Source organism: Pocillopora damicornis, chromosome 9, assembly GCF_964200805.1.
Source record: "Pocillopora damicornis chromosome 9, jaPocDami1.2, whole genome shotgun sequence".
Lineage (NCBI taxonomy): Eukaryota > Metazoa > Cnidaria > Anthozoa > Scleractinia > Pocilloporidae > Pocillopora > Pocillopora damicornis.
In genome coordinates, this window is record NC_142678.1 from 2,802,269 (window position 1) to 2,827,784 (window position 25,516).

General features: G+C 35.6%; 3 protein-coding genes across 4 annotated transcripts; 1 reads left to right on the plus strand and 2 right to left on the minus strand.

Moving 5' to 3' along the window:
- Positions 1 to 54: 54 nt before the first annotated feature.
- LOC113676007 (serine hydroxymethyltransferase, mitochondrial) lies at positions 55 to 10,588 on the minus strand. The gene is made up of 16 exons (XM_089183482.1): positions 10,435 to 10,588; positions 9,385 to 9,564; positions 8,150 to 8,229; positions 7,197 to 7,312; positions 6,561 to 6,645; positions 6,161 to 6,242; positions 5,720 to 5,842; positions 5,557 to 5,625; positions 5,315 to 5,385; positions 5,081 to 5,140; positions 3,807 to 3,912; positions 3,375 to 3,474; positions 3,103 to 3,146; positions 2,237 to 2,348; positions 1,734 to 1,841; positions 55 to 853 (listed from the first exon to the last, which is right to left on the minus strand). The coding sequence occupies exons 1-16, from the start codon at positions 10,468 to 10,470 to the stop codon at positions 723 to 725; spliced, it is 1,503 nt and encodes a 500-aa protein (XP_089039608.1). The 5' UTR covers positions 10,471 to 10,588; the 3' UTR covers positions 55 to 722.
- A 71-nt stretch (positions 10,589 to 10,659) lies between these two features.
- On the plus strand, positions 10,660 to 19,628 carry LOC113676008 (disks large-associated protein 4). Of its 2 annotated transcripts, none has more exons than XM_089183487.1 (6): positions 10,660 to 10,917; positions 11,500 to 12,099; positions 15,790 to 15,881; positions 16,549 to 16,623; positions 16,799 to 16,882; positions 17,011 to 19,628. In XM_089183487.1, the coding sequence occupies exons 2-6, from the start codon at positions 11,808 to 11,810 to the stop codon at positions 17,248 to 17,250; spliced, it is 783 nt and encodes a 260-aa protein (XP_089039613.1). In that variant the 5' UTR covers positions 10,660 to 10,917; positions 11,500 to 11,807; the 3' UTR covers positions 17,251 to 19,628. The 2 variants fall into 2 exon arrangements, with proteins under 2 accessions (XP_089039613.1, XP_089039614.1); XM_089183488.1 differs by having other exon boundaries at positions 10,704 to 11,185.
- A 1,485-nt stretch (positions 19,629 to 21,113) lies between these two features.
- LOC113676006 (LITAF domain-containing protein) lies at positions 21,114 to 23,807 on the minus strand. Its single transcript, XM_027192614.2, has 2 exons — positions 23,428 to 23,807; positions 21,114 to 22,536 (listed from the first exon to the last, which is right to left on the minus strand). Exons 1-2 carry the CDS (start codon positions 23,724 to 23,726, stop codon positions 22,428 to 22,430), a joined length of 408 nt encoding a protein of 135 aa, XP_027048415.2. The 5' UTR covers positions 23,727 to 23,807; the 3' UTR covers positions 21,114 to 22,427.
- Positions 23,808 to 25,516: the final 1,709 nt, after the last annotated feature.

The window sequence follows — 25,516 nt, forward strand, 5'->3', positions numbered from 1 at the left end:
GAATACTTTACCGAACCGTCCCCAACCACCTAAAGTGAGGAAAGCAAACAAACACACTATTCCAATATTTAATCTCAAATTCAGATTAAGCTGTATATTAGACTGAAAATATATTGTGTTCATATATATCTGTTGTACCTTTGAAACGTTTTTGCATGCTTATAACGAATGATAAATCTAAGACATTCCCAAATGTTACAAATTCTGATCAAACAAAAAGCAACATGCAAGAAATTGTCAAGACTTTGGCACTAACTTGTTCACCTGGTTACTCCTCCACACCACTTGTGTACGAGCAGCTGGTAGTTTTGACTTTTATCAAGATGCCACTGCATCAATGAAAACATTGGCTAAAAAAAGGAATGAGAGTTTCCGACTCATCCTTTTATAGATAAAAATTTTGCTCCACTATCTTTGGATGAAACCAACCAAAATGTTTGAATATAATTATCTTAAAATGCGTTCATACGTAAGCATATTGTTCGGCCGTTTAGGTTTTTCAAGTTGCTTGACTTCTCCTGCAATGCAGCAGTAATAAGTTCCCTTGGCCAGTCATCAAAAATTCACAAGTATCTCTATGGAGAATTCATCTCTTTTATCAAGATTTTCAGTAATAGTAAATTCCCTCATATCAGCAAGCTCTTCACCGAGTGAAAGTTCTGGTCCTTGAAGATTGGAGACCATTAATCAAGACTCATTCTTGTTATCCACTGCCTCTCAAATCAGCGACTTTCAAATCCAGGCATTGTGAAACCTCTTGCAAAACTCTCCACATCTGCTCTGAGAGAGTCAATTTTTGCCTTTGTTTCTGGGTTAGATTCAATATGTGAAAGAAAGTCCTTCATGGCATCACCTTTTAAAATGAAGAGACAAAACACGTCACAAATTTAACTACTTGGTATGAAGCTATAGAATTACTGTATTGTGCATGAACAAACAGCCGTGTGACAATCAACAGCAATTTGAGTGTCATTAAGTAGAGCATAAAGCACAGGTGTCACAGTCTCAAAGTTGTCTCCAGTTCAAAAAACTGCCGGCTATCTACATGATAAATACAAAGCTATTTGTATGCAATACATGTTTCTATGTACAGATAGAAAATTGATAAATGATTGTTGATGATAAATCTCATAAATAAATATAAATCTCATCATAGCAGTGTGGCTGCATCCCTGCAGCTTAACCCTTTTATTCCCATATCAAACTTGTAATTCTCCTTACTGTAAACCATACTTTTCTTGTGATGTTAGTTCAGAGAATTTAGTATTGGTTCAACTAATAATCCCTAAATTGATATTTTCTGTATTCTCATCACTTATCCGGTTGATACTGCATTGATATTGTAAGGAGAAACTCTGTCTAACTAAAATAGTAAAAGATCACATTGATCACCTACAAGATCTCTTCAGCTGTTCTGAAAAATTTGAATTCCATTTGAATGCTTGGTCTGGGTTGTGGTTAATTATAGGAAGGTAACCTCTGTACTAAAGCCAAGTGACCCGCCAGGTGAAGCTTATCCCCATTTCCCTTGCACTAAGTGATTGGGAGGAGAATTAGTACTTTCCCCTGGATGGGATGGCACCTAACACTTCATTGTACCCATTGATACTTCAAGATGGAAAGAGTTACAGTGAAGTAAATTGTTTTTCCCAAGAACCCAACATAATGACCTAGCCTAGCAAATGTTATATACCTTGGCCCACATTGAAAGCAATGCTCAAGCAAAGCCCTACCTGTTGCACTTTGTGCCTCAACTGCAATCTTCACTCCTCTGTCCAAATACTCTATAACCTTCACAAAGTCATCTTCTTTGAAGTTACGGGAAGTGAGGGCAGGTGCACCTATCAAGAAAAGAACAGTCAATCCCACAATACAAGTTACTTGCTCACAATACAAACTACAGAAATCTGACCATGTACATAGTGATAATAAATCAAACCATCATTTGGGTTTAATTTAATGGTGCATGAATGTCATCTGGGAGGGGGGGGGGGAGGTAGCTTGCAGTGCAGGCGTCTCATCAGGACAAGTTAACATTACAAGTTCATCATCACTTTATCCAGCCAGCCTGTTTTGATTTAGAGTTTATAGGGAACAGTAGGGGGAAAGGGCAAGGAAAAGCAAGACATCATCCCCTCTCCTCTGTCTGTGGAGTAAAGAGAAATAAAGTGGCCTAAATAGCCCGTGGAAAATTCACTTTCAGATCATGGTCATATTTAAAGAACAATCTTTGTACCTAATCTAAGTCCTCCAGGTTTCAAAGCACTCTTGTCCCCAGGGCAGGTATTTTTGTTTGCAGTGATTGATGCCATTTCCAGAACTTTCTCCACACGAGCTCCGTCAATACCCTAATGAACAAAACAGCAACATCAATTTTGATCACCCCCCTTTAAAAGAATTGAATTTCACACTGTAAAAGCCAGTTATTTATCCAAGGTCTAACCTAAACCACAGTCTTATACAATCAGTGGGCCTTGGGCTCTCTCTATAAAAGGGTTGATATAAGCAAATAAATATCCTTCCACTGTCAGCTTTTGGCCTTCATGGCACACTTCACAAAAATAAATACTCAGATAACAGGTGCAGCTAAATTGGGGATTGTTTAGGACATGGTTTTGTAACACAACAGCTAAACTTTGTTTAAATAATCAGACCTAGGTGTCTAGTCCAAAAATATCATGTTAACCCTTTAACTCTTAAGATCTGATTGTTAATTCTCCCCTCCAGCTGCTACACATTTCCTTCAAAATTAGCTCAGAGAATTTGGTGTTAGATCAAGAAAACAACTTTTACATGATAAGTATTCTCATTACCTGTTTGCTAGATAGTGTATGGATATTATTGGGAGAAGTTACCTCTCAATCGCTCGTGGGAGTGGAAGGGTTAAATAAAGCCCACCAGCAGGCCCTCATTAGAGCTTTGGCGCAAAAGTTTGTATGCAGGAAAGCATGAGACCTTGAGAGATCTGCAAGATGTCTACCCAGATCCCATGCGATCCTCTTCATGACTTGTCTCAAATCTTCCCACATGTAGAGAAACATTTGTCCTGTGGCACAGATAATGAGGACCTGCTTGCAAGCTATGGCATACACTGGTTCTCACCCTTGGTCTAAGATCAAGTAGAAGAAGATGGTTGTCTGTACCACCTGTAAATGAAACAACACAATAATTACATGTTAGAAAATTAGTTGCTATTGCCAAAAAAAGGAATTTATTATGTTTGCCTGTAATTTTCATGGGACATCTACCCGTAGATAGGCTGAGGTATGTAACAAGCTGATTAAGAGACTTATAAAAGGCTATAAGTACCTTTTACCATAAAAAAAGATCCTTACACAGAACAATAACCAATGAAGGGGTTCTCTAAGCCTAACCTGACACTATAGAATATCCTAAGTCAGTCAGAGCTTTAGCCATTGATTTGGCATTCTTCAAAACCTGAAGCTGATACTCTTTAAACATTGGGCTTTTTGCCTAAAAGAAAAACAATAATATAAATTTATTAAGTAAACCTCTATATCTCTACTACATAGAATCATTTTTACAAATTTTGACTTCATAAATCTATCCGTGAACAATTAAGAAAAAGTCAAGACTACCTTGTCAGAAAGGCAAGAAAACCTCATCATAGAGTTTGTAACTTTCTGGTGTTTATATCTTTTGTAATTCTCTGAATGTGCAAAATCAGCACAAGTCACAGAAACTGAAGAGGATGACAACAAAAGAACCTGATCTAAATCTAAATGTGAATTGCAAACTGTAAAACTATGCCTTGATTGATGCCTGTCAAATGAGCTGTTACACACCTGTTTCAATGCCACGCCCACCCCAGCAATAGCATGGTTATGTGGCCCTCCCTGGAGAGATGGAAACACTGCAAAGTCAATGTTCTTGTCAAAATCATACATAATGTCTGAATGAAAGTCAAGGACTTCACCATATTTCCTTAGGACCTTAGTCATTTGCATAAATCTAATCTGATTTCTCCCTTTCTCTGTTATACTTAGCTGACATGCCAAAAAAGAGAAACAATCATCCCTTTAACCCCTAAGAGTGACCTGCTTCTAATTTCTCCTTACAATATCACTCCTGAATCAAACAATAAGGTTATGGGAATCAAGGAAATGATCACCAACTTGTAAAGCTCTTGATTTTTAAAACAAATTCTCCTTGTCAGTGCTTTAGAAAGTGTATAGAGACCAGTTTGGAGAATATGCATACTGATGTAGGGTGTAAAGGGTTAAAAATCATGAAATTAAGAGATCCTTGCAGCTAAGAACACTACTGAACTAGTAGTTGAAAATAGGACCTGAAAAAATTCAAACCTGTATGGGATTTGAACCCATGACCTTTGCAATACCGGTGCAGCACTCTACCAACTGAGCTAACAAGCCAACTGGGAGCTGGTCAATATGTTGGGTCAAATAAACCATCCAAGTGATGAATAATGATTTTAGATACCAGCTCCCAGTTGGCTTGTTAGCTCAGTTGGTAGAGTGCTGCACTGGTATCACAAAGGTCATGGGTTCAAATCCCATGCAGCCCTGAATTTTTTTCAGGTCCTATTTTCAACTACTAGTTCAGTAGTGTTCTTAGCTGAGAGGATCTCTTAAATTCGTTTCTTCACCACAGTGCAAATATATGAATTTCATATATCTAAAATGGTTAAAAATCAATTCACTCATGTATATTCTAACTCCGCTCAGGTCACATCTGCTACCACCTGATGAGTAAAGTCCCTCAGATGCCAACATCAACATTTTAAAAACCAGAGTTGATCAACAAATAACTTCTTCTAAAGATATCAGTACATTATCCAGCCAACAACTGTACTTGGAAAATAACATCTCCCTGCAGATAGAGGACATGAAATTGTCAAATTGCCCCCTCCCCCTCCTCCCCCTGCCTCCATCTCACCAAGCAAGCTTTCACCATGTCAGGATCTAAGATGGTCATACCCACCATTTACATGTGGGTTTGGGAACGATTTGGTCAAAGTAAGTTCTCTTGTTGCATGTATACAAATCAAAGCACTGCAGTTGTCAACAGACAAAACAACCCAAAAAAATTACAAAGGATATCTTTTCCAGTTTTCTTGTTTTTTCCTTTGACACCAACACGGTAAAAAATTAAACCAGCTCTGTAGATGAAGCCAAAAGAAATATTTCACTGAAATATTGAAGGACTCAAAAGGTTCATCTAAACTGTTTTTATCTTTATTTTTTTTAAGGAGAAAATGGAATGTAAATTTCTCCCAACTGGATCCAGCAAGACATGTGAATTGCTAAAGGAGAATCACTATCTGAATCAGTACCTGACAGCTCTTAGAGTCTTGTGAGTTGTTGATGTGACCACATGAGAGTGATCAAATGGACTTGGGATGACCTGCATAAATTTTAAATAAAGGGAAGACAATTCGATGAAAAAAAGAAAAAGACCTTGGAAGAGATCAAATTGGACACATACCCTCCAAGCAATATTATCTTTAAGGGATTCTGACTTCTTGAAACACACAATTCAAGGTGTTGTTTTAGTTTACGACAAAGTACTTCTTACCCCAGCTGCTACAAGGCCACTTATATGAGCCATATCTGCCAGCAAGACAGCTTTATGTTCATCAGCAATCTGTAGACAATAACCAAACATTAAGCAAAATTTCACTTAATTTTAGGAAAACAAACACTCTTTTTCTTATTTGTACAGTTTTCTAAGACAATACCTCTCTCATTCGCTCATAGTCATAAAGTCTTGAGTAGGCACTGGCTCCTGCGATGATCAGTTTAGGACGGAAAAGACGTGCAGTTTCTTCTAATTTGTCATAGTCTATTAAGCCTGTCTCTTCCTGAAACACATCACAGCAAAGTGCAGAACTAAAAGTCAGTGAATAGAGTTAATGAACTGATTTTCTTACAAATTTTGCAATTCTTTGACTTCTTTTACAATACACTCCAAAAAAAATAATACAATGGAAAAAATGACAAGATTTCAGTTGTCTACAAATCCTAGGAGTAGGAACCCTTGTAAGGTAAAACCCTTCCATCCAGAAAAATACAAAAAAAAAACTTAAAAAAACATTTCATAAGCTGAAAAGGCTGCTTAATGACACAAAAAGTAACAGCTTGCAGTCATTATTATTGGAAATTAGTGTAGGGTTACTCACATTAAGCCTGTATGGCATTGACTCAAAATAGATTGAAGTTGCTGAAATCCTCTTAGTATCAGTCATGAAGCCATGAGTTAAACTGTGACAAAAGATCACACAACAGATTACTGTCTATCATACAAAATTATCACCAAATAGTTAACCACTGTCTGGCCTAAATGGAGGTTTGGTGCCTGTATTAATGTATTCAAACTATTTTCTTTTCATTTATAAATGCTTCACAAACACCATCATGAAGAATTTGTGACATATGGTTTCACAATGACCCCCTAACTCTCATGATCAGATACTATACCCATCCCCTGATCTTGTTGATACATTTATCTATTCTCATTTCCTATGACTGGATAGGGTACTAAAATTGCAAAGAGAATTTACATGTTAACATCAAACTTACTGTCCCCCATGAGGCAAATCAAGCCCCATTATTCTGTCATGTGGCTTCAAAAGACCAGTGTATGCAGCAAAATTAGCAGGTGACCCTGAAATGAAATTGCCATGATAATACAATCAAATATAAATGTATCAACCCTTAACACTGTCACCCTAATATCAGAATGCATATTCTCCATATTGTTCTCCAAACATGTCCTTTGCTGATGACTAGGAGAATTTGTTGAACAATCAAAGCTTCTTAGGTTGGTGATCAATTCCTTTATTCTCATGATCTTAATGAATGATTCAGAAGTATTATTGTTAGGAGAAATTAGATGCTGGTCACTCACAGGGTTTAAAGTGTCACAAGGACAAAATGAAAGCAATCGGCTTCAAAAACAGCCCTCTACATTGCAACTGTCTTGGTGACCATGTCAGGTGTCCATGATTTCATGTTAAAGTAGGAGAAACATTTGTGTGAAGAATTTTACAATATTACACAAATTTTCTTCCCAATTTTTTTTTGTGGCTTAGTTTTATATCTGTCAACTGTTTTTAGCATGCCAAATAGTAACTTAAAAAAAAAGGAGAACTATATCTGATTTCAAAGACCAAGACTTTGAGGCATAATTGTCTCTTGTTTCTGACAAATCTTTACCTGAGTATGGTTGAACATTCACACCCCACTCTTTTGGATCCAGATTAAAAGCTTCAAGTGCCCTCCTCTGAACAAGCAGCTCAATTTTATCAATTATCTGTGTTCCTCCATAATATCTGTAAAAAGAAAATCACCAGTTTAAGTGAAAAATGATTTGTAAAGTAAACAAACCACCACTCTTTCCTGATACCATTCTGGTTGCCATAGCCAGTGGAAAAAAAAATTATTACCAGAATAAAATTGCAAATGAATGAAAGTTGTTTATTTGGCAACAAGTATTCTGCAGTTGTGTATTAAGTTGCCAGTTATTATCATCACTGGGACATCAGAGCCTATAGTTTACGCTAAAAAAAAGGTAAACTTGCATGCAGCACTGGTATGCTCTAACCGCCATTGCCCTTTGAGAAAAAATAGCCTTCTTCTTCCCAGTTGACTTGGTATTAACCCTTGAGAAGTCCCATGAAGCTCCAAAATGATTATTGGTTGTATTGCTTACTTTATTGATTAACAGGGTACTGAGTATTCAGCATAATATATTGTACAAAGTTTCCTTTCTTCTGGTAACTTGAATCTTATTTCTGATGATTATTTTTTTATTGTAAGCCACCAAGAGACAACTTAAAAAATTTGAACAATATTGATTCACTTCTAACTCAATAAATGGTTGCATGTTGTTAGCTCTTTGCTTTGAGAAAGGGCTAACACTCAAAACATCAACTATAGAAACTTTTTACAGTGGCCAGTTTACATTATCAACTCATTTGATAAAACTTAATTATTTTGTAACACCCCCCACTGACAGAGCACTATAGTTTCTATACAAACCTACCCTTTTATGAAATGGTTATGTGAACCCTAAAAATTATCATGCATATTAAATTCTGTGCGGGTTAATTCAGTTGTATTCATGAGTCCAATGACAAAATGTTACTCGAGATAGGAAAATAATTTACCTTTGACCAGGGTATCCTTCAGAATACTTGTTGTTTAAACAAGATCCCATGGCCTCTAGGGCAGCACGACTGCAGAAGTTCTTTAAATAAACATTAAAAATCAGTTATTTGTAGATTGATTGTCACTCCACACAGGGACTGCACTCTTAAAATGCTATTAATACAGTAGTTTGGAGCTCAACCAATTAAGCCTTTCACTAAGGCAACAGGACGAGAAATTTTGAAATTTTTCTTTACCTACAGGCAATCAGTGGCAAAATTGACACTCAATACAGTAAAAATCATTATCATTGTTATGAGGTCAAAGTTACTAAATGAAACCAATATACATATAGGGTGGATGATCCAAACCAGAACAACTTTACTTATACACAACTTCAAAACAACATCTCAGACTGTTCCGCTTAAACTCAAAATGGTCATTCCTTCACTCTCGCCTTTGAAAATTCCAGCTTTAGAAATACATTGCAGCTATAGAGATACATTACGAAACAAACTAGAAATTAATTCCCACACAAAAATAGAAATGTGTAAAAGTGTAAAAGTAAACCAAGGAGGATTGGGATTGTTAACAAATGACAAACACTTCAAAATAAGCATACAGTTAATTAAAAACCAGAGATTAATTCCCACGCAAAAATAAAAATAGCAATTAAGTGTAAAAGTAAACCAATAGAGATTGTTAACAAATGACAAGCACTTCAAAATACGCATACGGTTAATAACAAACCAGAAATTAATTCCCATGCAAAAATAGACAGAGCAATTAAGTGTAACTCATTAGGGACTGTTAAGAAATGACCAAAACTTCAAAATAAGCAAACTGTTAATAACTAACCAAAAATTAATTCCCATGCAAAAATAGAAATAGCAATGAAGTGTAAAAGTAAATCATAAGGGATGGTTAACAAATGACAAACACTTCACAACAAGCATATACAGTTAATAACAAACTAGAAATGAATTCCCACGCAGAAATAGCAATAGCAATTAAGTGTAAAAGTAAACCATAAGGAACTGTTAACAATTGACTAACACTTCACAATAAGTATACAGTTAATAACGCCCAAAAGAGAGACATTTATAGAACTTAATCACTTATAACAAAGTTAGAATTTTCTCGAAAATCTAAACACAATTTTCATAACAATCATCATCATTAGCGTCATCACAGTATGTATTATTTTCCCTAGGTGTGCAGTGTGGTAGAAAAAGAGAAAATTTTCATTTCAGACCTCAGAGGCAATGAGTTCCAGCCCCCTCACTTGACGATCCTTTTCCTGTTGAATCAAGTTGTACATTTCAGGGTCGTCATCTTCAAGTTTCTCTTGACCTGTCCATATAGTGGCCCTCACGGACACCGATCGGCAAAGAGACTGCAACGCTGTGCTGCTTAGGAGACTATCATAACAGGGCTGTGAATGAAATGAGAACTAAATTGTTAGAGGGCTTTCCATAACCTTCTAAGACTAGGAGTAACCAAAGGAAATTTCTCCTCATGGTAAAAATACAGTTACAAGCTCAAAGGACAACATAACGAGTAAGTAAAATACCGACCAGGAGACACCATTTGATTTAAAAACAAATTCTCATGTAAAATAAAAAGAAATGTATGTCACTGGTGAGGAGAATTGAAATTTAGATCTTGGTAAGGAATGGGTTAAAGTTATGTTGAAAGTCTGTCAAATAATGATGAATGATTTTTCAGTTAAAAACACCCCACCACACCATTCACCCAAATGCTTTGTGTAAAAGAGTACATGCATCCCACGTCGGTACCCAGAGAGGTACTTCCGTTAAAGACGTTAAGATGGGAAAGTGTTTCAGCTATGAAATGGCTTTTCGTCACTAAATTTCCGTCCCAACTGCACTTGAATTATTTGAAAAGAAATTTTTAACTTTTATTTTAAACGCTCATTGCAATATGTTCATGTGTGTATGTAACCACTTTATTCAGAAAAAGGGTGAATTAATTTAATCAGTGATTTTACTCACATGGGGGTAAACTAGCACTTAAGCTAAGAGGTATACAAAGAATTAACGTGTAAAATTTGGAACATTGAACAGCAGAGGTAAAAAGTTTAAACAAAGCTAGATTTTAAAATATCACAGATTCTTGGTGAAGAACAACCTTAAATAACGATGTATTTTCTAGATTTTCACGATTGTGCAATAAGCCTCCTTCGTTATTCAGCTGTACGAAAAATTATTGACTCGTCCTATGCAAGATTTTTTACGCGTACGAAATAATTCACTAGCAAAATCAGTCTTGAAAATACACTTACCTTAAGTGATCCGAGTTTACGCGTCAAAGAAAACATTTCTAAAGCTTATAATGAGGGAATAAATTACAAAAATAAATAAAAAGCGCTCGCAGAAGTGATGTTTCCCGAAATTTTACTGAAGCCGACGAGGAGCAAACAGGCCTGCTGTAGTAATGGTCAGTGGTAAGAGTACAAATCGAACGAAATATTCTCCTCCCCTCCCCTCATAGTTTTAGAATTTATTTCGTTCTAGGCTTTTCTCGGTTTTCCGCGGTGTAGACATCCGCTTCGTTCCGCTCTTCAAATTCTTTACACGAGGCGTTTTAAAATTTGCCGAGCTTTCATCGTTGTTTGCAGTTTTCTCACGGGTCAAACGCATATTGCTGTTTTACAAACATTTCAAGATATCCGTGACATCTCCTGGGTTTCAAACAAGAGGCCTTTTTTTGGACATTATGCGGCTTTTTTCACCGTGCAGGTGGTAGTGTATCGTAAACAGACTTGGTAAGTTAAGCGTAACGTGTTTTGTACGTGATTGAAGTTGAGGACAATGGGCAGTTAAAATTTTCAAACCACCGACAGATTACTCCGACACCCAGGAGTTTTTCGCTACAGTTTTAAGGACCACTTGAGAGCATTTAACTTTTTTTTGCATGGAGAAATTGCGGTGAAGTTTCGATGCCTTTTGGTTGTTTCGAATCGCGGGAAGAAGTTCACTTCGTGGTCGTGGGAAAAAACTCATGTTTATCGTATCAAAGAATGTGAAAACTGCGTAAGTATTTCGAGACCTGATGGTAAAGTTTGATAGCGTGAACTTTAAGTAGCCTTTTTTTAGCACGGGTGAGGACTAAAATCCCTTACTTTACGTCGACGTAGGTTTTTTTGAAAGGTAAGTGTCGAGATGCCTGTCACACGAAACAGATTTTTTCCCTTTCATTTGTTGATTTTTATTTATCAGTCGAGGTCAATTTTTCTAACTGTTCGGTGGCATATACTGCCGCAGCTGAGTAGTCACTGTGTTTAAAGGTTTGTACGTCTTTCAAAGTGATGAATTATTCACAAAATTATCTCATTTCTCACATGCAGGGGTCGGTGCATAACCACAAAGCCGGATTCCACTCATCTCCCTTCACTACGAATTACGAAACGCCCAAATCGTGAACAACGAAGAGTACTTTCGAGGGCGAAGGTCGTTTTAGTGGTTATCTTGCCTAAATTTTGCTGCACAATATCGGACCAAGGACTGTAAAATCAATATATAGTATTTTTATAGGTGACGAAATCTGCTTCATTCAATACGGACGTCGTCTGACTCGAGAAATTCAGCACGTTTGTTCGTTCACCGTATCTCGTGCACCGGTAAAGCGATCGAATTTGTGGCGTTTTGTAAGAAGATGAATGGTAGTATTCTTTTGAATGGAAGTCAGAGATCAGAATTAGTTATTTTAGTCAAGGGAAAACGATATAGACCTGTTATGGCTTCTGCTCCCGCAAACAAGGAAAATGTCTCTCCTGAGAAAGACATGGAGTGTTTGTCAGACAGTTTCCAAAAGAGTCTTACAATGAATCATCTCGAGAAAGATGGACGTTATTTTCTGGATGTAATGGAGAAGGAAAGCGAACGATTAACGCGGCTTTGCCAAATTGCAGAACAAGAGATGGAGAGTAAATCGCTTCCAGAAGACGGTAAGATATTTTGAGGTTATTTTTGGGAAAGTGTACAATGTATTCGCTGAAAGGTACGCTTTTGATTCTCGGAGGTGTACCCAAAGACTAGTTTCACCACTTTTGCGTAATCATTTTTGCAGAAAATATCTACTCGAAGCTATCCTTATGAAATTTCAAATTGGATAGCCCCGTTCGTGTTTACTTTTGCTGTCTTCGTGTTAATTTCTGGCTATGTGGTTTGGTCGTAAAATTTCATAAAGCGTTACTACAATTTTTTTACATTTATTTACTGGCGAAGGAAAAATTACCGTTCTCAAATCAAAGGAGGAAGAACTGTATTCACTCTTTAATTTGTAGGTGGAGGAGTTTATGCACCGTATCATCAGCTGTTGCAACGAATCTGCATAGCACAAGTTTAATGTCAAAAAATTTAGCTCTCAAATTTTCTTTGTGTATTTAACATCCTGTGATCCAACTGTTTTTTCAAGAGGCTTGACAAACATGCTCTAAAAAGTATCTGACATGATGTGTGAATGCAGATCTAGGGTATGTACCAACAATAGAATTTACCGGAGAAGGGAGAATTTTCAACACTAATCAGCTGTTTACATCTAAAATGTCCACACCTTAGATTATTGTTCATCATTTCCAGCTGGGAAATATTGGGAAATGAAAAAATGTTACAAAAATGGTTATGTCGAGCTCCTCATAACTTTCTTAACGTCATTTTGAGGAATATAAAATTTGATATTTATTTTTTCATTTTACATGTCTAGCTGGAAGAAAATTGCTTTGTGCTAATAACTTGATTTATGCAAATCAGTGTTACGTGAATATTATTTTAAGTTACCTTTTTAACGCAGAAAGCTAGTTAGCAAATCCTTAACTCAAGAAATCATAATTTTTACTTAGAAAACAGATTAGAGTTTATCTCATTTTTCTCTAAGTAAATTCCAACTAATTGATGTTATCAAATTGCAGTTGTGCTTTCAATTTTGATGTTACCTTAGTAATTTGACTATTTATTGTGTAGTTTTGTGGTAAACCTCGCCCACAATATATTACTTAAACTTGGCGTGAGTTACATCACAACAACATTTTTAATGATTTCAAAATATTTAATTGTTTTGATGGTAGTTACTAGCTACATGTAGCGACCATAGATGAGATCTGTTTGTTAAATTTCATACTTTCAGATGAAAGTATACTCTAGTAAGTAACTTGTGACCAGTTTCATATTTGGTCAAAGTGACATTTCAACTAGCAATTGACTCCTTCCAGTCATTTCTGCTCATGAATTTTTTTCATGAATACCAGATGTGTGTAATCGTGATTGTTTGTCTCCAGACACCATCAGCTGCATAGATTTTTTTACCTTCATAAAAATACCATTCCTTTACCTATACTGCTTTATCACAAGTTTCAAAGAATATCCTTCAAAGGAAAAAAGTACGGGAAAGCTTTCATAAATTGATATTGTGCATTTGAGGTTACTTGTTGCAATATATCGCAAAGGAGCTAGGTTGTCTACTAAGTCTTCACTTGACCTGAATTTCAGATTTTACCTTACAAAGTTGCCTCATTCTACAGATCTGGCTCTTAATGATACCAAAACAGAGTCTCAAACAAATCAAAACAGATTTGCTTAGAGAAAGTTTGGGTAAATGGGAACATGAGGTCTTTGTGAAGAGCAGATACAAAATTAAAAATTGACAAACTAAACTGTAGCTAAAGAAAACTTAACCCTTTACACCCTAAGATCAGTATACATTTCCTAAGGTGCTGATAAGGAGATTTTGCTTAACAATCAAGAGCTCCTGTACTTGTTGATCATTTCCAATGTTCTCATGACCTCAATGTTTGATTCAGGGGTGATACTACAAAGAGAAATTAGATGCTAGTCACCTTTAGGGGTTAAAGGGTTAAACATGGATAAAAGGGGTAGGCTTCTAAAGAATTTGTGGTGCTGTATCAGTGGGGGGGGGGGGGGGGGAAGGGGGCATCAAAGATAATTTGGTTTTATCAACAGAATCATTAACTAAAGGTTAATTGGTTACCACTATGTTCGACCTTAGTCTCTGATGAAGAGCTAACCCTTGAAATGTCACCTTTCAAAACTTTTTACAATGGCCAATTTACATTATCAACTCAGTTGATGAAAACCAAATTAAGCATGCTTGGATAGTTAAATCAAACAATCAGCTCTTTGGTTTGTATCAACTCTCGATAATTGTATTATGATAGTGACTCTCACATGTTGAGGAAAGAATCTTTCATCGACTCTTTTTATGGAAACTACATAAATCTCTGTTGTACACAAATGCCATTCCGACAAGCTTTTCTCTCTGAGACAATTAGACAATCCCAGTTACCTCAGCTTTAACAAGACCCCTGTAGGTCTCTTAAGCAATGCCAAAACCAACTCTCATACTGAGATTTGTCATCAAAACAAACGTAACTCTCTGCTGAACAGTAATTTTTACTATATTGTGGATAGTGTTGGTCACCTTCAGTGTTGTAGTGCTTAAGATGATGTTATAGTAATAGCCATTAATTTTTTACTGTGTTATTGGGAGATATTATCCATTTACTTGGAAAATAGCCTTAATAATACAAATGTTTTATCAGAATTTATACTGTAAACCTTTTCAGTTTGGCACATTGTAATGTGGCTAAATTTTTAGAATTGGTGTTTCATCACGGATACCATATTTTGTATTGTCGCTCTCAATATATATCTTGGGACATGTTTCCTGTAGAGCATTGTTACTATGGATTTTTTCTTAGTGACACTTTTCTCAGAGTTAAATATTGAATTCTTAAATATTACTTTAGTCTAGGTTTGTTTAAGATAATTTTTGTTGGTATTGAAATGAGAAATATTTTCCCTGTGAGTATTATTGAGGTTTATGAATTTTGAATGCCTTTTTTGAGAGTAAAAAAAAAAAAGAGACATTTGTTAGAATATTTAAAGCCAACATAAAAAAATAATTTGTGATATTGTACTTTGTAAAGGTTTTTATCAAATATTCATTTTTGTCTGCATCTTATTTAAGTTTTCCCTTTAGGTATTGATATTGAGGTTTATAAATTTGGAATTCCCTCATGGAAAGACAGAAATGATTGTTTTACAAAACTTTATTGTCAAGTCCACAAGTAAATTCCACTCAAGATGTGTTTTAAAATAATTTGTGATGTTGCCCCATGCTTGTCACATACATGTATGGACTTGTAATGTTCTTTCCATTCTTAAAAATGGATACAATTTAACATCCATATGCTTGATATTAGACCAAAATATTTTTGAGCCAGTATATTGAGATAAGAGTAGGCTTAAATTAAACACAGACTGGTGCATTGTGATGTTGAAAAAAGGTTTTTTTTTTGCCTTTGTGGTTTTTTGTTTCCTCCAGTTTCATTAGATGCTGAATATCATATTGCATATTGAGACAGCTATTGATTCAATATATTCTGTTTTTTATTTACTTTGAAATTTCATTTCATAAAATTGTATCAACTTTTTTTTGACAATCACAAACTCTAAATTCAAAAATCATTTTTAATGCACAATTATATATATAATTTCTTTGAGTACTGTATGGAGTGGTTAAATTCATTTGAGTATTCAATGGATATCAAAACCAGGGTGACATGCAACTGTTAACAATTTTAACATATTTATCTGTTGTGTCTCTCTTTCTCTCCAAGCATGTGGGAAAATTAGAGCAGCCAATGGCAAGGCCAAGCTTTTGGTCAATAAAAAGTTCAAGCAATTCAAAGGACTATGTGATACAAACTTGGTAAGCTTTGTGAGAAAATTTGACGCAGTCTATAATATTGACTGTATGGCACAAGGGTTAAATCCAGGGGTTACACCTAGCCTTGTAACTGATTGTTCAAGGTCATAGGAGAATTTTATTACAAGACAAATTATCTCCACCTGACTCTGATGATGACTTCTGCTTAGGTTCCTAAGGCAACAGTCAATTGCTGTCTCATCAATAGTCCTTTTTTAAGGCTAACCTTACACAGCCCCCCTCCCTAAGATATTTACCCTTCACAATCCAATATTAGCTTTGTAACAGATACATTGGGCCACAATTGGACTTGTCCGTGGTTCAAGAACCATTCACAAGTGAAGTTGAACAAAGACAAGCACTGAGTCAAAACAGTGGAGTTGAGGAAAATAACAGTGATTAACAAAAGGAAAAAAAATGAAGAATTTCAGAGATTTTTATGCTGAGGCAAACTCAGTGTTTAGCTGTGGGCTTGGATTTTTGAGTAATTGTTTTTTTAATTGATTTACTAAATAGTCATCTTTCATGACCAAAACTGTATTTTAGTTTTTTTTTTTTTTTCAAACTAAGTACAGTGAATGGTAGTTTTTCCAATTGAGAATATTGTGAGAAGATTGTTCCTTACCTGACTGGTTAATAGTTTATTTCATGCTTCTTTTTTTTTTTTTAGGGTGTTGGTGAAACAAATGGTAGAAGGCCTACCAATGGGGATCTTGCAGGTTTCTGGGATATGGTTATGATTCAGGTATGACTCTTACTATTTTTTTAATGGTAAGAGGATAACATGAAGTCCAAAGCCTATTTTGGTTGGGAACCACATCCAGTTTCTAATTAACTTTGTTGCATGTGCCATGCCTTACACATGCACAATGCATTTTTATAACCCAAATAAAATTGTGAAATCATATCCTCTTTTGTAGGTTGATGATGTGAACAGCATGTTCTCCAAGATTGATGAACTACGTAAAAATGGATGGACCCTACCACAGACATCTACTGATGAGGTAGAACATCATTACTAATTATGTCTGTACTTCAGGGTGAAAAACGTTTTCCTTGACTAAGTTTTGCAGTCTAAAAGTTTAGCCCTCACTATGTTGTATTTATGTATGTGTATACTTTTACTCTACAGACTGATTTTTCAAAACGCTCTTCATTAACACGTCAGTCGTCACTAACGAGGCAATCATCAGTAGGGAAAGGTTCGATAAGGAGGCAAAAATCCAAAGAAGAAGTGAAAGCTTCTGAGGCTGAGCAGCGAGCAGCAGCACGACAAAGGTTAGCTGCTGCAAAACGAACAGCAAGACAAAGGATGCAGCAGAAAAGTAATCCTCTGGACAATGTAGAAATATTTTGTTCGCCAAAAAAGTAAAGTAGTTATTTGAAAGAGAATGTTAAGAGTCAGAGTATAGTTTTAGAAGCATATTTATTGAAGAATTTTTTTAAATTGGAGTACTGTAAGATGCCATTTAAAGTTATTACTGAAGGTCTTTTCCAATTTGCCAAAATAAATACATAGTTAAATGATAAGAATTAATTTGTAAAGCTTTCAGTGCAAAGGATGTTAACTTATTATCAGGATTTTCATCTCTAAAGTTTGACAGATACTTGTTTTGAAGGACTGTGAAAAAAGCTCAAGCCACATTGACATGTAGTTATCATTGTCACTTCATTTAAACAACGGAGTATGAAGAAATATGCTTTGATAATCATATAGTTTTTATCTCTACTTCTAAAATAGATCAATGGAATTTAATTCTGATCATTTTTTTAAGGTTCTGAAGAGTAAGCTGATGGTTTAAAAAATTGTCTTTATTGTGCTCATAAGAAAAAACTTGTTCCTATCTTTTCCATCTCTTGACAATATGTTTCAAAACAGAAGTTTTTTGTCAACTGTGAGTCATTTGGGCTTGTAAATTTATGTTCATGTAGTTCAGATTACGGAGTTGTTTTCAAAATGGTGGCAACCATAGTTGAATTTTTAGCATGTTTATAGACCATTCTGAATATTCAGGTTACTCTTTGAAGTCCTAAAACATGGCCAGTACCAGCAATTTTTATATATACTTTGAAATGGCAGCGATAAAAATTATCTGGTTTCGTAAGCATGCTTCTTTAATTTTGCATATCTGACCAGTGATCTATACTTTTAGCCTCTAAACATTGGTCTTTATTGAGCTAACGCCCCCTGTTAGGCGAGTTTTCTTTAATCTCATTAGCCATTTCCTTGGCAATGAAATTTGAAGGAAGAGAAATGTTACCTATTAATTATCCTTAGAAGTTAAAAGGCTAAGATGTTAATTTAATACAAGGGTGTAGAGGTGTTTGGTGTTACTTAAGTCTTGAAGACACGGCTACACTCAGAAAAACAATATGTAAGGCCAAATTACCACTCTTGAAATTTCATGTTCACCATTAACTCATAATTCATTAGTGGAATCATATCGCATATGGGGAATGTAAATATGGGCAGTGGAACATGATAAGAAATTTCTGCTTCTAATTTCTATTTTTACTTGGTCTTTAGAGATGTGAGCATTATAACTTTAAACATTATATTATGAACATTTTTGAGATCAGTGTTGAAAAAAATATATTTATTTGCATTTTTTTGTTGGTGGAGAAATATGAGAACGTTGGTGTACCACTTATGTCCTGCTAGTGAAAGTAGCTTCAGAGTACAGTTTTCTCATGCCTTTTGTAGTTGTGGACATAGTGGAAGGAATGTGAACCCCATTATCTCACTTTAAGGGATAGTTTGGAAAAAAATTTAAAGAGAGGTTTCAAAGCTGTATTACAGTGAGGTGAAATTTTAGATACTCTTTTGTAAATTATAAAAACTAGTTTATAGTCTTTGTGTTCTACTTTTAATTTTTTTTGTTCTTACCAGTAAGTTTAGATTAAGGAGGGGAAGTGTTAACAACAACCCTACATGATTATTTATCGTGTTAAAATAAATTTGATGTGCAATGGCTTTTTTAGTGTAGGTCCCTGGATCAATTTAGAGTTGTTTTGTCAGAAGTAAGAATATCCATATAAATAAAGCAGCTGAATAAATCTGAATAAATTCAGGTGTCTTTTTAGAGCAATGTAAATTTTCTTCACAGTGTTGATTTGTCATCAATGCTTGTGATTTGAACACCAAGTTGCCAGGGCTGTCTTGTGACAAAGTGTATGGCAGACAGTGAAGAAAACTACTTTCAAGGTCTTTAGGTGAAAGTGTCAATCATTCAAAGTCTAAGCAATAACTAATATTGATGTATCTGCCACCTTCCAGTGTGACTGTTCTTAGCACTTCTCAGCCGAGATCTTAACTTAACAAGTCATTGAGTTTGTTAGTATTTATTGTAAACAATGAGTAAATCTCACAGATTACTTCAATGTTGTCAGCAAAGATTATTCTTTCAAAGTTCATTTTAAATATTGTAATTTTCCACCTAGAGAATCTTGTGTTGATGGAAGGAGTAGTTGTGTATGCATAAGTTTAATCTCAATTTTACAGGTTTGTATAATTTTGAAGTTTATTGAACTACTTTGCAAACTTTGCTTGTAAAAAAATGGTTATATCTCCTTCAAAATTAGAAGCAGAATCAATGGAATTGCATGCTTCATGTTGCTTGTTTGAATTTATCATTCTAAGATTTTTCATTTTGTCTTTATCATATTAATCATAATTATCATGACACTCTGGCTAGTATGTAGTCAAGAAATGGAGAGGATAAAATAAAGTTGTTTCTACTGGGATTCCAACCTTTTGTCTTGAATACCTCTTGCTAACCGAGTTCAAGGTTCTTGGATGTATTGCAACTTACAAAACAAGTTTTTTTCTGTTCTGGTTCGTTTCCCAAGTGTGAAGTGCACAGACTATAAATGCAAGCAGAAAAATAAATTGAAATTTGGTAACTTATTGTCCAGGGCCCAGTTGTTCGAAGTCTGTTTAGGGCTAATCCAAGGTTAAATTTTAATCTGGGTTTCTTTATTCCTTTATTCAAAAGCCTTTTTGGGTTAATTTCCTGTCTTATTTTTAGAGCATCAAATAATCATATTCTAGACAAAAAGAATTTGACTGAATTTTCTTTTGAAGCTATCAGATCTGAAATCAGATTTTACACTAACCCTGGGTTATCTTAACCCAGCTTTGAACAACCCGACCTAGACCAAGAAAATCAGGTTAGCAAGATATTTACACATCTGGGTTTTAATAGAGGAGGAAAATTTTAATTTGAACAAAATTTTGAATATAGTGGGCTGTGCTAGATTTACCGATCCAAGCACACCTACTTACTGAAAGACATGACAGTGGATCTTATAGGATACCTACAGGTTTTGGAAAACCTGGGAAGTAGTGGAATTTTTACAATTTTTTTTTGATGCGGGAAAAGATGGAATTTGGTGTGGATCAGAAAAAGTTGTTGTAAATATACTGTAGAAAACAAAGTAAAAAGTACTGTTATTACCTGATGGTTTTCAAATTGAAATTGCCCTCTGCATTGCAAACAATATAATGGTGATGACATTAAACAGTAACAACTTGGACTGCAGTTCAAATATATGATATTCATATATTTACAGTAATATATCCACCACTTCAAGGGTTTATTTGGAACCAACATGATGACCAGCCCCTACTTGGCTTGTTAGCTTGGTTGGTAGAGCACTGCACTGGTATCAAAGAAGTCATGGAATTTTTTTCAGGCCTTAATTTCACTACTACTTAAGTGGTGTTCATAACTGCGACCATCACCTCCATTTAAGTTTCTTCAACTGCAGTTCACACATAATTTTCATTTATTTACAGTCATTCATTCAGTAACTTTATCTAATGGGAGTCAAATATAACTGTTTTCTCTCTCATTATTACCTTGACCTTCTTACAATCTATGTCGAGAACAAGCACAAAAAAAATATACAGTAAACCAGAACATCGAAATAGTCCTAAAGCAGTTAAAGGAAAGTAACGGAAAGTTTTATAAGGCAAAAAGAGTGTAGACATTGTGTGTTCAATGCAGTGTTCTTATTTTCAGGCAGTAACCAATAAAAAGTACCGCCTATAGTACCTCTTATCATTGCCTGAAATTGCCTAGAATTCTTGAAAATTCAGCAAGTAAAAGGATTGCTTTACCAGTTTAAAAATTTCTTCAGACTTGGCAAAATAGTGAGAACACAGCAAATCTGCAAAACCCTTCAAATAATGTAAAACAGAATTATAACTAAAGAAATCTTGCAGACCATAAGCACAGTGAGCAAAATGGCATATTTATTTCCACAGTAATGAACATACAGAAGTTTACATCTTGGTAAGAGTAACAAACAAAACCAAAAGCTTGAAAAAGTAATTTGATTTTGTCTCACAACCTTCATTATATCAAAAGATATATTCTTGATAAGATAAATATTAAATAAAAATTTGAGATCAATTTTTCTCTTTCACTTGAAATTTACCACTGTCCCTAGTATTAACACACCAGTGCAAAAGACAAAATTCAACAATTCAAGTAATTGAAATAAGGTAGCAATGTATCATGAGAAATAATTTTCCCATTTTCAATTTTATGGTGTGTTGGTGTACACAAAAGGGAATGTCTTAAGTCAATAACAGTAATTGGATATAGTACAGTTTGATTCAGTCCGTGATCATACAATTAATTTGAAAGAAGAAAGGGAGTCTTCTTTATCAGTAACCAGGCCAAGCTTGTTTGAAGGGTGGATAACACTACCCACTGGTTAAAATCTCTCTCATTGTTAGTGCAATATGTTGTGTTGGCATTTAACTACCAGATAGCAAGGCCCCTATTAAATAACATTATCTGCTCATTGAAAAACTGGGCTCTGTATTTTTACAGATAGAATTACTGTTCACCAAGACCCAGTAGTTTGAAGGCCGATGAGTGCTAATGCAGGGTTAACTTTTAATCCAGGTTTCTTTATTCCTTTGTTCAAAAGACTTTTTGGGTTATTTTCCTCTGTTCTTTTTAGATCATCCAATTATAAAATTAAAGACAAAAAGAATTGCCAGTATACTCAATTTTCTTTCAAAGCTCTCAGATCTAAAATTAAATTCTACAATAACACTGGATCACCTTAACCCAGCTTTGAACAACTGGATCTGCACCTTGGTTGTTACTAGCCCAAGACACCCTGTCCAGTCCAGTACATCTAATCAAGTTGTAGAAATTCTACTTTTACCAGTTTATCAAAACTGCGACAAAATTTGAGAAAAAAACACTCGTCAGTGACATTCAGTCATAAGTAGAAACACATCAGCTGATGCAATTACTATAAAATGAAAAGGCATGACTAGCAAGATGCAATATATGTTCTATTGCCATCATGCTGTCTAATTACAATCATGATATATACTCTGTCCTATTACTGCTAAAATTGTGATACTGATAACCAATCACAAGTGAGAATATTGCATGATTATAGTTTTGATTGATAATTACACAAAGCAGAACAAGAAACTTGCTTAGGGTATAGGAGTTAAATAACAATTTACAACCCCACAGCATAACCCAGGTGTCATGCATCTATTGGTTGGGTGTCCTGCTACACTCGGCGGTAGACACCCACTTGACGGTTGCAGTTAGGGCAGGAATGGATAACATCCTTGAGAGCATCAATACAAAATGGAATCAGGCAACATCCAAGCCAACCACTGCAAGGACAAAACAAAAATTTTCAAAACAAGTCAAATCTAATGACTTAATTTATCACTACATTTGTATGGGGGATTGAGTTCAACTGGCCTTATTCTAGACCAAGAATAGATTGGAATGCCCTGAATTTGGATTGAATCAATATTCTTGTGTGAGGAAATAAAAGAATTGTTTAATTAAAAGATTGCTGTAAAAGATTGCTAAAGTAATGATTGCTGTAAAAATGCAAAGCAGGGTGAGCAGCTGGTCACCACAAGCACTGATCATTAGGGAAAAAGGAAGGCCATTGCACAACATAATCATTAGTATTGTAACTAACAGAGTAATTAGTACCTTATTGTACGTTAGGTAACAAAATTAGCAGTATTGTTGTAGGTATCATAGATTGTATTTAGTAGTATTGCATTGTTTACTTCGTAAATATTGTCTCGGTAATCGGAATAGCAAAATTCAGAACAAAAAAAGGTTAAAAAAACCTCGTCAAGTTGAAAGCTCAAAACAGCTGTGTAAGCCTTGACTCCAGTTCACATTTTGTCACACAAAACTTAAATGAATCACGGTATATTTCTACGTTTTCACATTTCGAAACTACCGGTGTTTCAACCTCAAAATAACCAACAGTAATGTATTTTCCCTTTTTACCGTAAATTTCCCTCCGCTGCAATCTCAAAAATAACTATTTTTCAAACTATCGAAACCTTCGCCAATCTTACTCAACATGAAGACGACATTTAAAGTGAAATAAAAAATTAAACGAATTAATGGTAAATATATTTAAATAAATTCAATTCAGTGAGTATGCTAATAATAATAAAAAACACTACTGTACAATAACTTGATAAAAAGGTCGTCGACATGAAAAAAGAATCTGAACCAAGTTTTGAGATTACCCCATAAGTGCGACACCACCACAAGCAATCCAGGTTAGTGTCCCCGAAACGTAAGTGGTGCCTGTAACAATACTAGCTTGGCAGTAAGGACATGTCATTGCAGTCGGGTCTTCGAAAAATCTCATCCCCATCACAATATGAGTTGGTTGCGTATGAATAATTGTTGTAACTCCTGCCTGTCCTTGAAAGCCGGGCTGTTGGGGATAAACCACTCCAGTGTGTTTAGCACCATAGTTTGGTGGCCCTGGATAAGCTGGTGGAAGAGGCTGGGTGACATTCGCTTGTTGTGATGGGTCCATGTTGTAGTTGTGTAATGCCGAAGGCACGGGAAAAGTTCTAGTTTCCAGGCTACTTCGGCCGTGCTAACTTGACGTCATATCTAATTCTGAACGAAAAATCGCTGACGTTTGTATCATTATTTATAGTATGTACCCAACAAATACCTCGTTCCTGATTGGTCAGTGACGAATGCTTGCCGGGATTCCGTATTGCGCTCTTTCGAAATAAATGCCTTCAAAGACAAATAAAAGGGGCCTATTTCTCGGTTATTAAGGCCAAAGTCCCCCGCAAAGTGTTGTAAAGCGCATCAGAGCATATTCATATGGATAATGCGCTGTGTGAATGCTGTGTCATCATAAAAAAAAAATAAAATAAAAAAAAAACATTCAGTTTGCTTCGTCTGTCGTAATTATTAACGGAGTATTCCATAATTTCTTTTTCGTGCTTCTCAACCCGTAAAGCCCCTGCCTCTCGGTAAACTTCTAGCATGGTAAAGATAAAGCTACCGCCCCCACCCAAACCCTCACTATTGTAACTATGGCTCTGGGTCTCTAATGAAATCCAGAAGCTAGATGGTACCTGGAAACAGAGGTCTGAATGGAAGAAATACGCAAATACGCACACGCTAAAATTCAACGGAACGTAAAGCAAAGAAAATTTATAACTCAGAATGTCAGTTGCTTTTGAACAAAGTTTATTTTCAACTCATTTTACCCTACCCTAAGAATCTCTTTTACTTAACATATTATCATCCATAGCGGGGCTACTGCAGTTCCTGAGTATTCCGGGAAATGAACGTAAAACAGATAGAAGTTTCTCTGCTCCCTTGAAGGGAGTGGAATTACGTTTTTGGGCGCGGTCAATTATGTTTCTCTGGCTTCAGAACCTGGCAGTCGTCTTCGACACTTAAGCAAATTTAGAACGAATTCTACGGATTATACGAAACGTGGTTGCAGTTACCCAGACTTCCTCGGGATTTTACTCCTTGACTAACTATTAAAAACAACTGTGTCAAAAAAAAAACGAAAAAAAAAATATATATATATATATCTGTCTAATTATTTGAGTCATATCCACGCTTAATACTTGCTTACCAAAATTGTCTTATATATCGTTTTTGATGAGAGATCAGTCATGATTCTTCGCATGGGGGGGGGGGAGGGGGAGTGGGGGAAGATGGAGGGGGCTCAGTCGTCGCTAAAAGAGTATTAAGGGGGGCTATAGAAAATGAGGAGGTGGGATCAGGTAATTTTGATTGAACCATGTGACATGACCAAAATCCTTCGACTCCAGGTGATAAATGATGGCCGGTCCATTACTGGACAGCGCACCGAATATATTGTAGCTTAAATTATTCTCAAGGGGATGTTTGATTGGGGTTACACTGAACTCACAGGGCACTCAAATCAGAATTACATGATTATAAACAAACATTAATTATTTTCTATACTGTTCTCTCCTAAGAGTCGCAGGTATTCCGATAGTGCTCTGGTTTCACCATTCATTGATTGGTGAAAAAGAACCCACGCTATCTTCTCAACCAAACAGACGCAAAACTATGACTGATTGCACCAAGGTCACTCGTGTTTTCCCGGTTTTGATCTTAGGACATTCAATCGAAAAACGTTCTACTTGCCAATTAGAGCAAGTCCTTACTGAGCCTCCACGGAAATTTCCCCTTCATCGCGCTCTGTAATATGCTAAGAAACTAACGGAAACCTCTCAGCCAATCAGATTCAAGCTAAAACTAAATGTGACTTAGTCAAGACTTGTTCACTTGCGTCAGGTCAGTTTATCCGCGCTGGGGGCC

Bases quoted from the DNA above. Each gene is read 5' to 3' on its own strand.
- LOC113676008 (XM_089183487.1), top strand. From the start codon at position 11,808: ATGAATGGTAGTATTCTTTTGAATGGAAGTCAGAGATCAGAATTAGTT. The intron at 12,100-15,789 runs GTAAGATATTTT...TTTCTCTCCAAG, and splicing joins TAAATCGCTTCCAGAAGACG to CATGTGGGAAAATTAGAGCA. The intron at 15,882-16,548 runs GTAAGCTTTGTG...TTTTTTTTTTAG, and splicing joins GACTATGTGATACAAACTTG to GGTGTTGGTGAAACAAATGG.
- LOC113676007 (XM_089183482.1), bottom strand. From the start codon at position 10,470: ATGTTTTCTTTGACGCGTAAACTCGGATCACTTAAG. The intron at 6,243-6,560 runs GTAAGTTTGATG...CTTTTGTCACAG, and splicing joins GATTTGCCTCATGGGGGACA to TTTAACTCATGGCTTCATGA. The intron at 5,386-5,556 runs GTAAGAAGTACT...AAATTTATGCAG, and splicing joins GTGGCCTTGTAGCAGCTGGG to GTCATCCCAAGTCCATTTGA.
- LOC113676006 (XM_027192614.2), bottom strand. From the start codon at position 23,726: ATGGACCCATCACAACAAGCGAATGTCACCCAGCCTCTTCCACCAGCT. The intron at 22,537-23,427 runs GTAATCTCAAAA...TTGTCCTTGCAG, and splicing joins GGTGGTGTCGCACTTATGGG to TGGTTGGCTTGGATGTTGCC.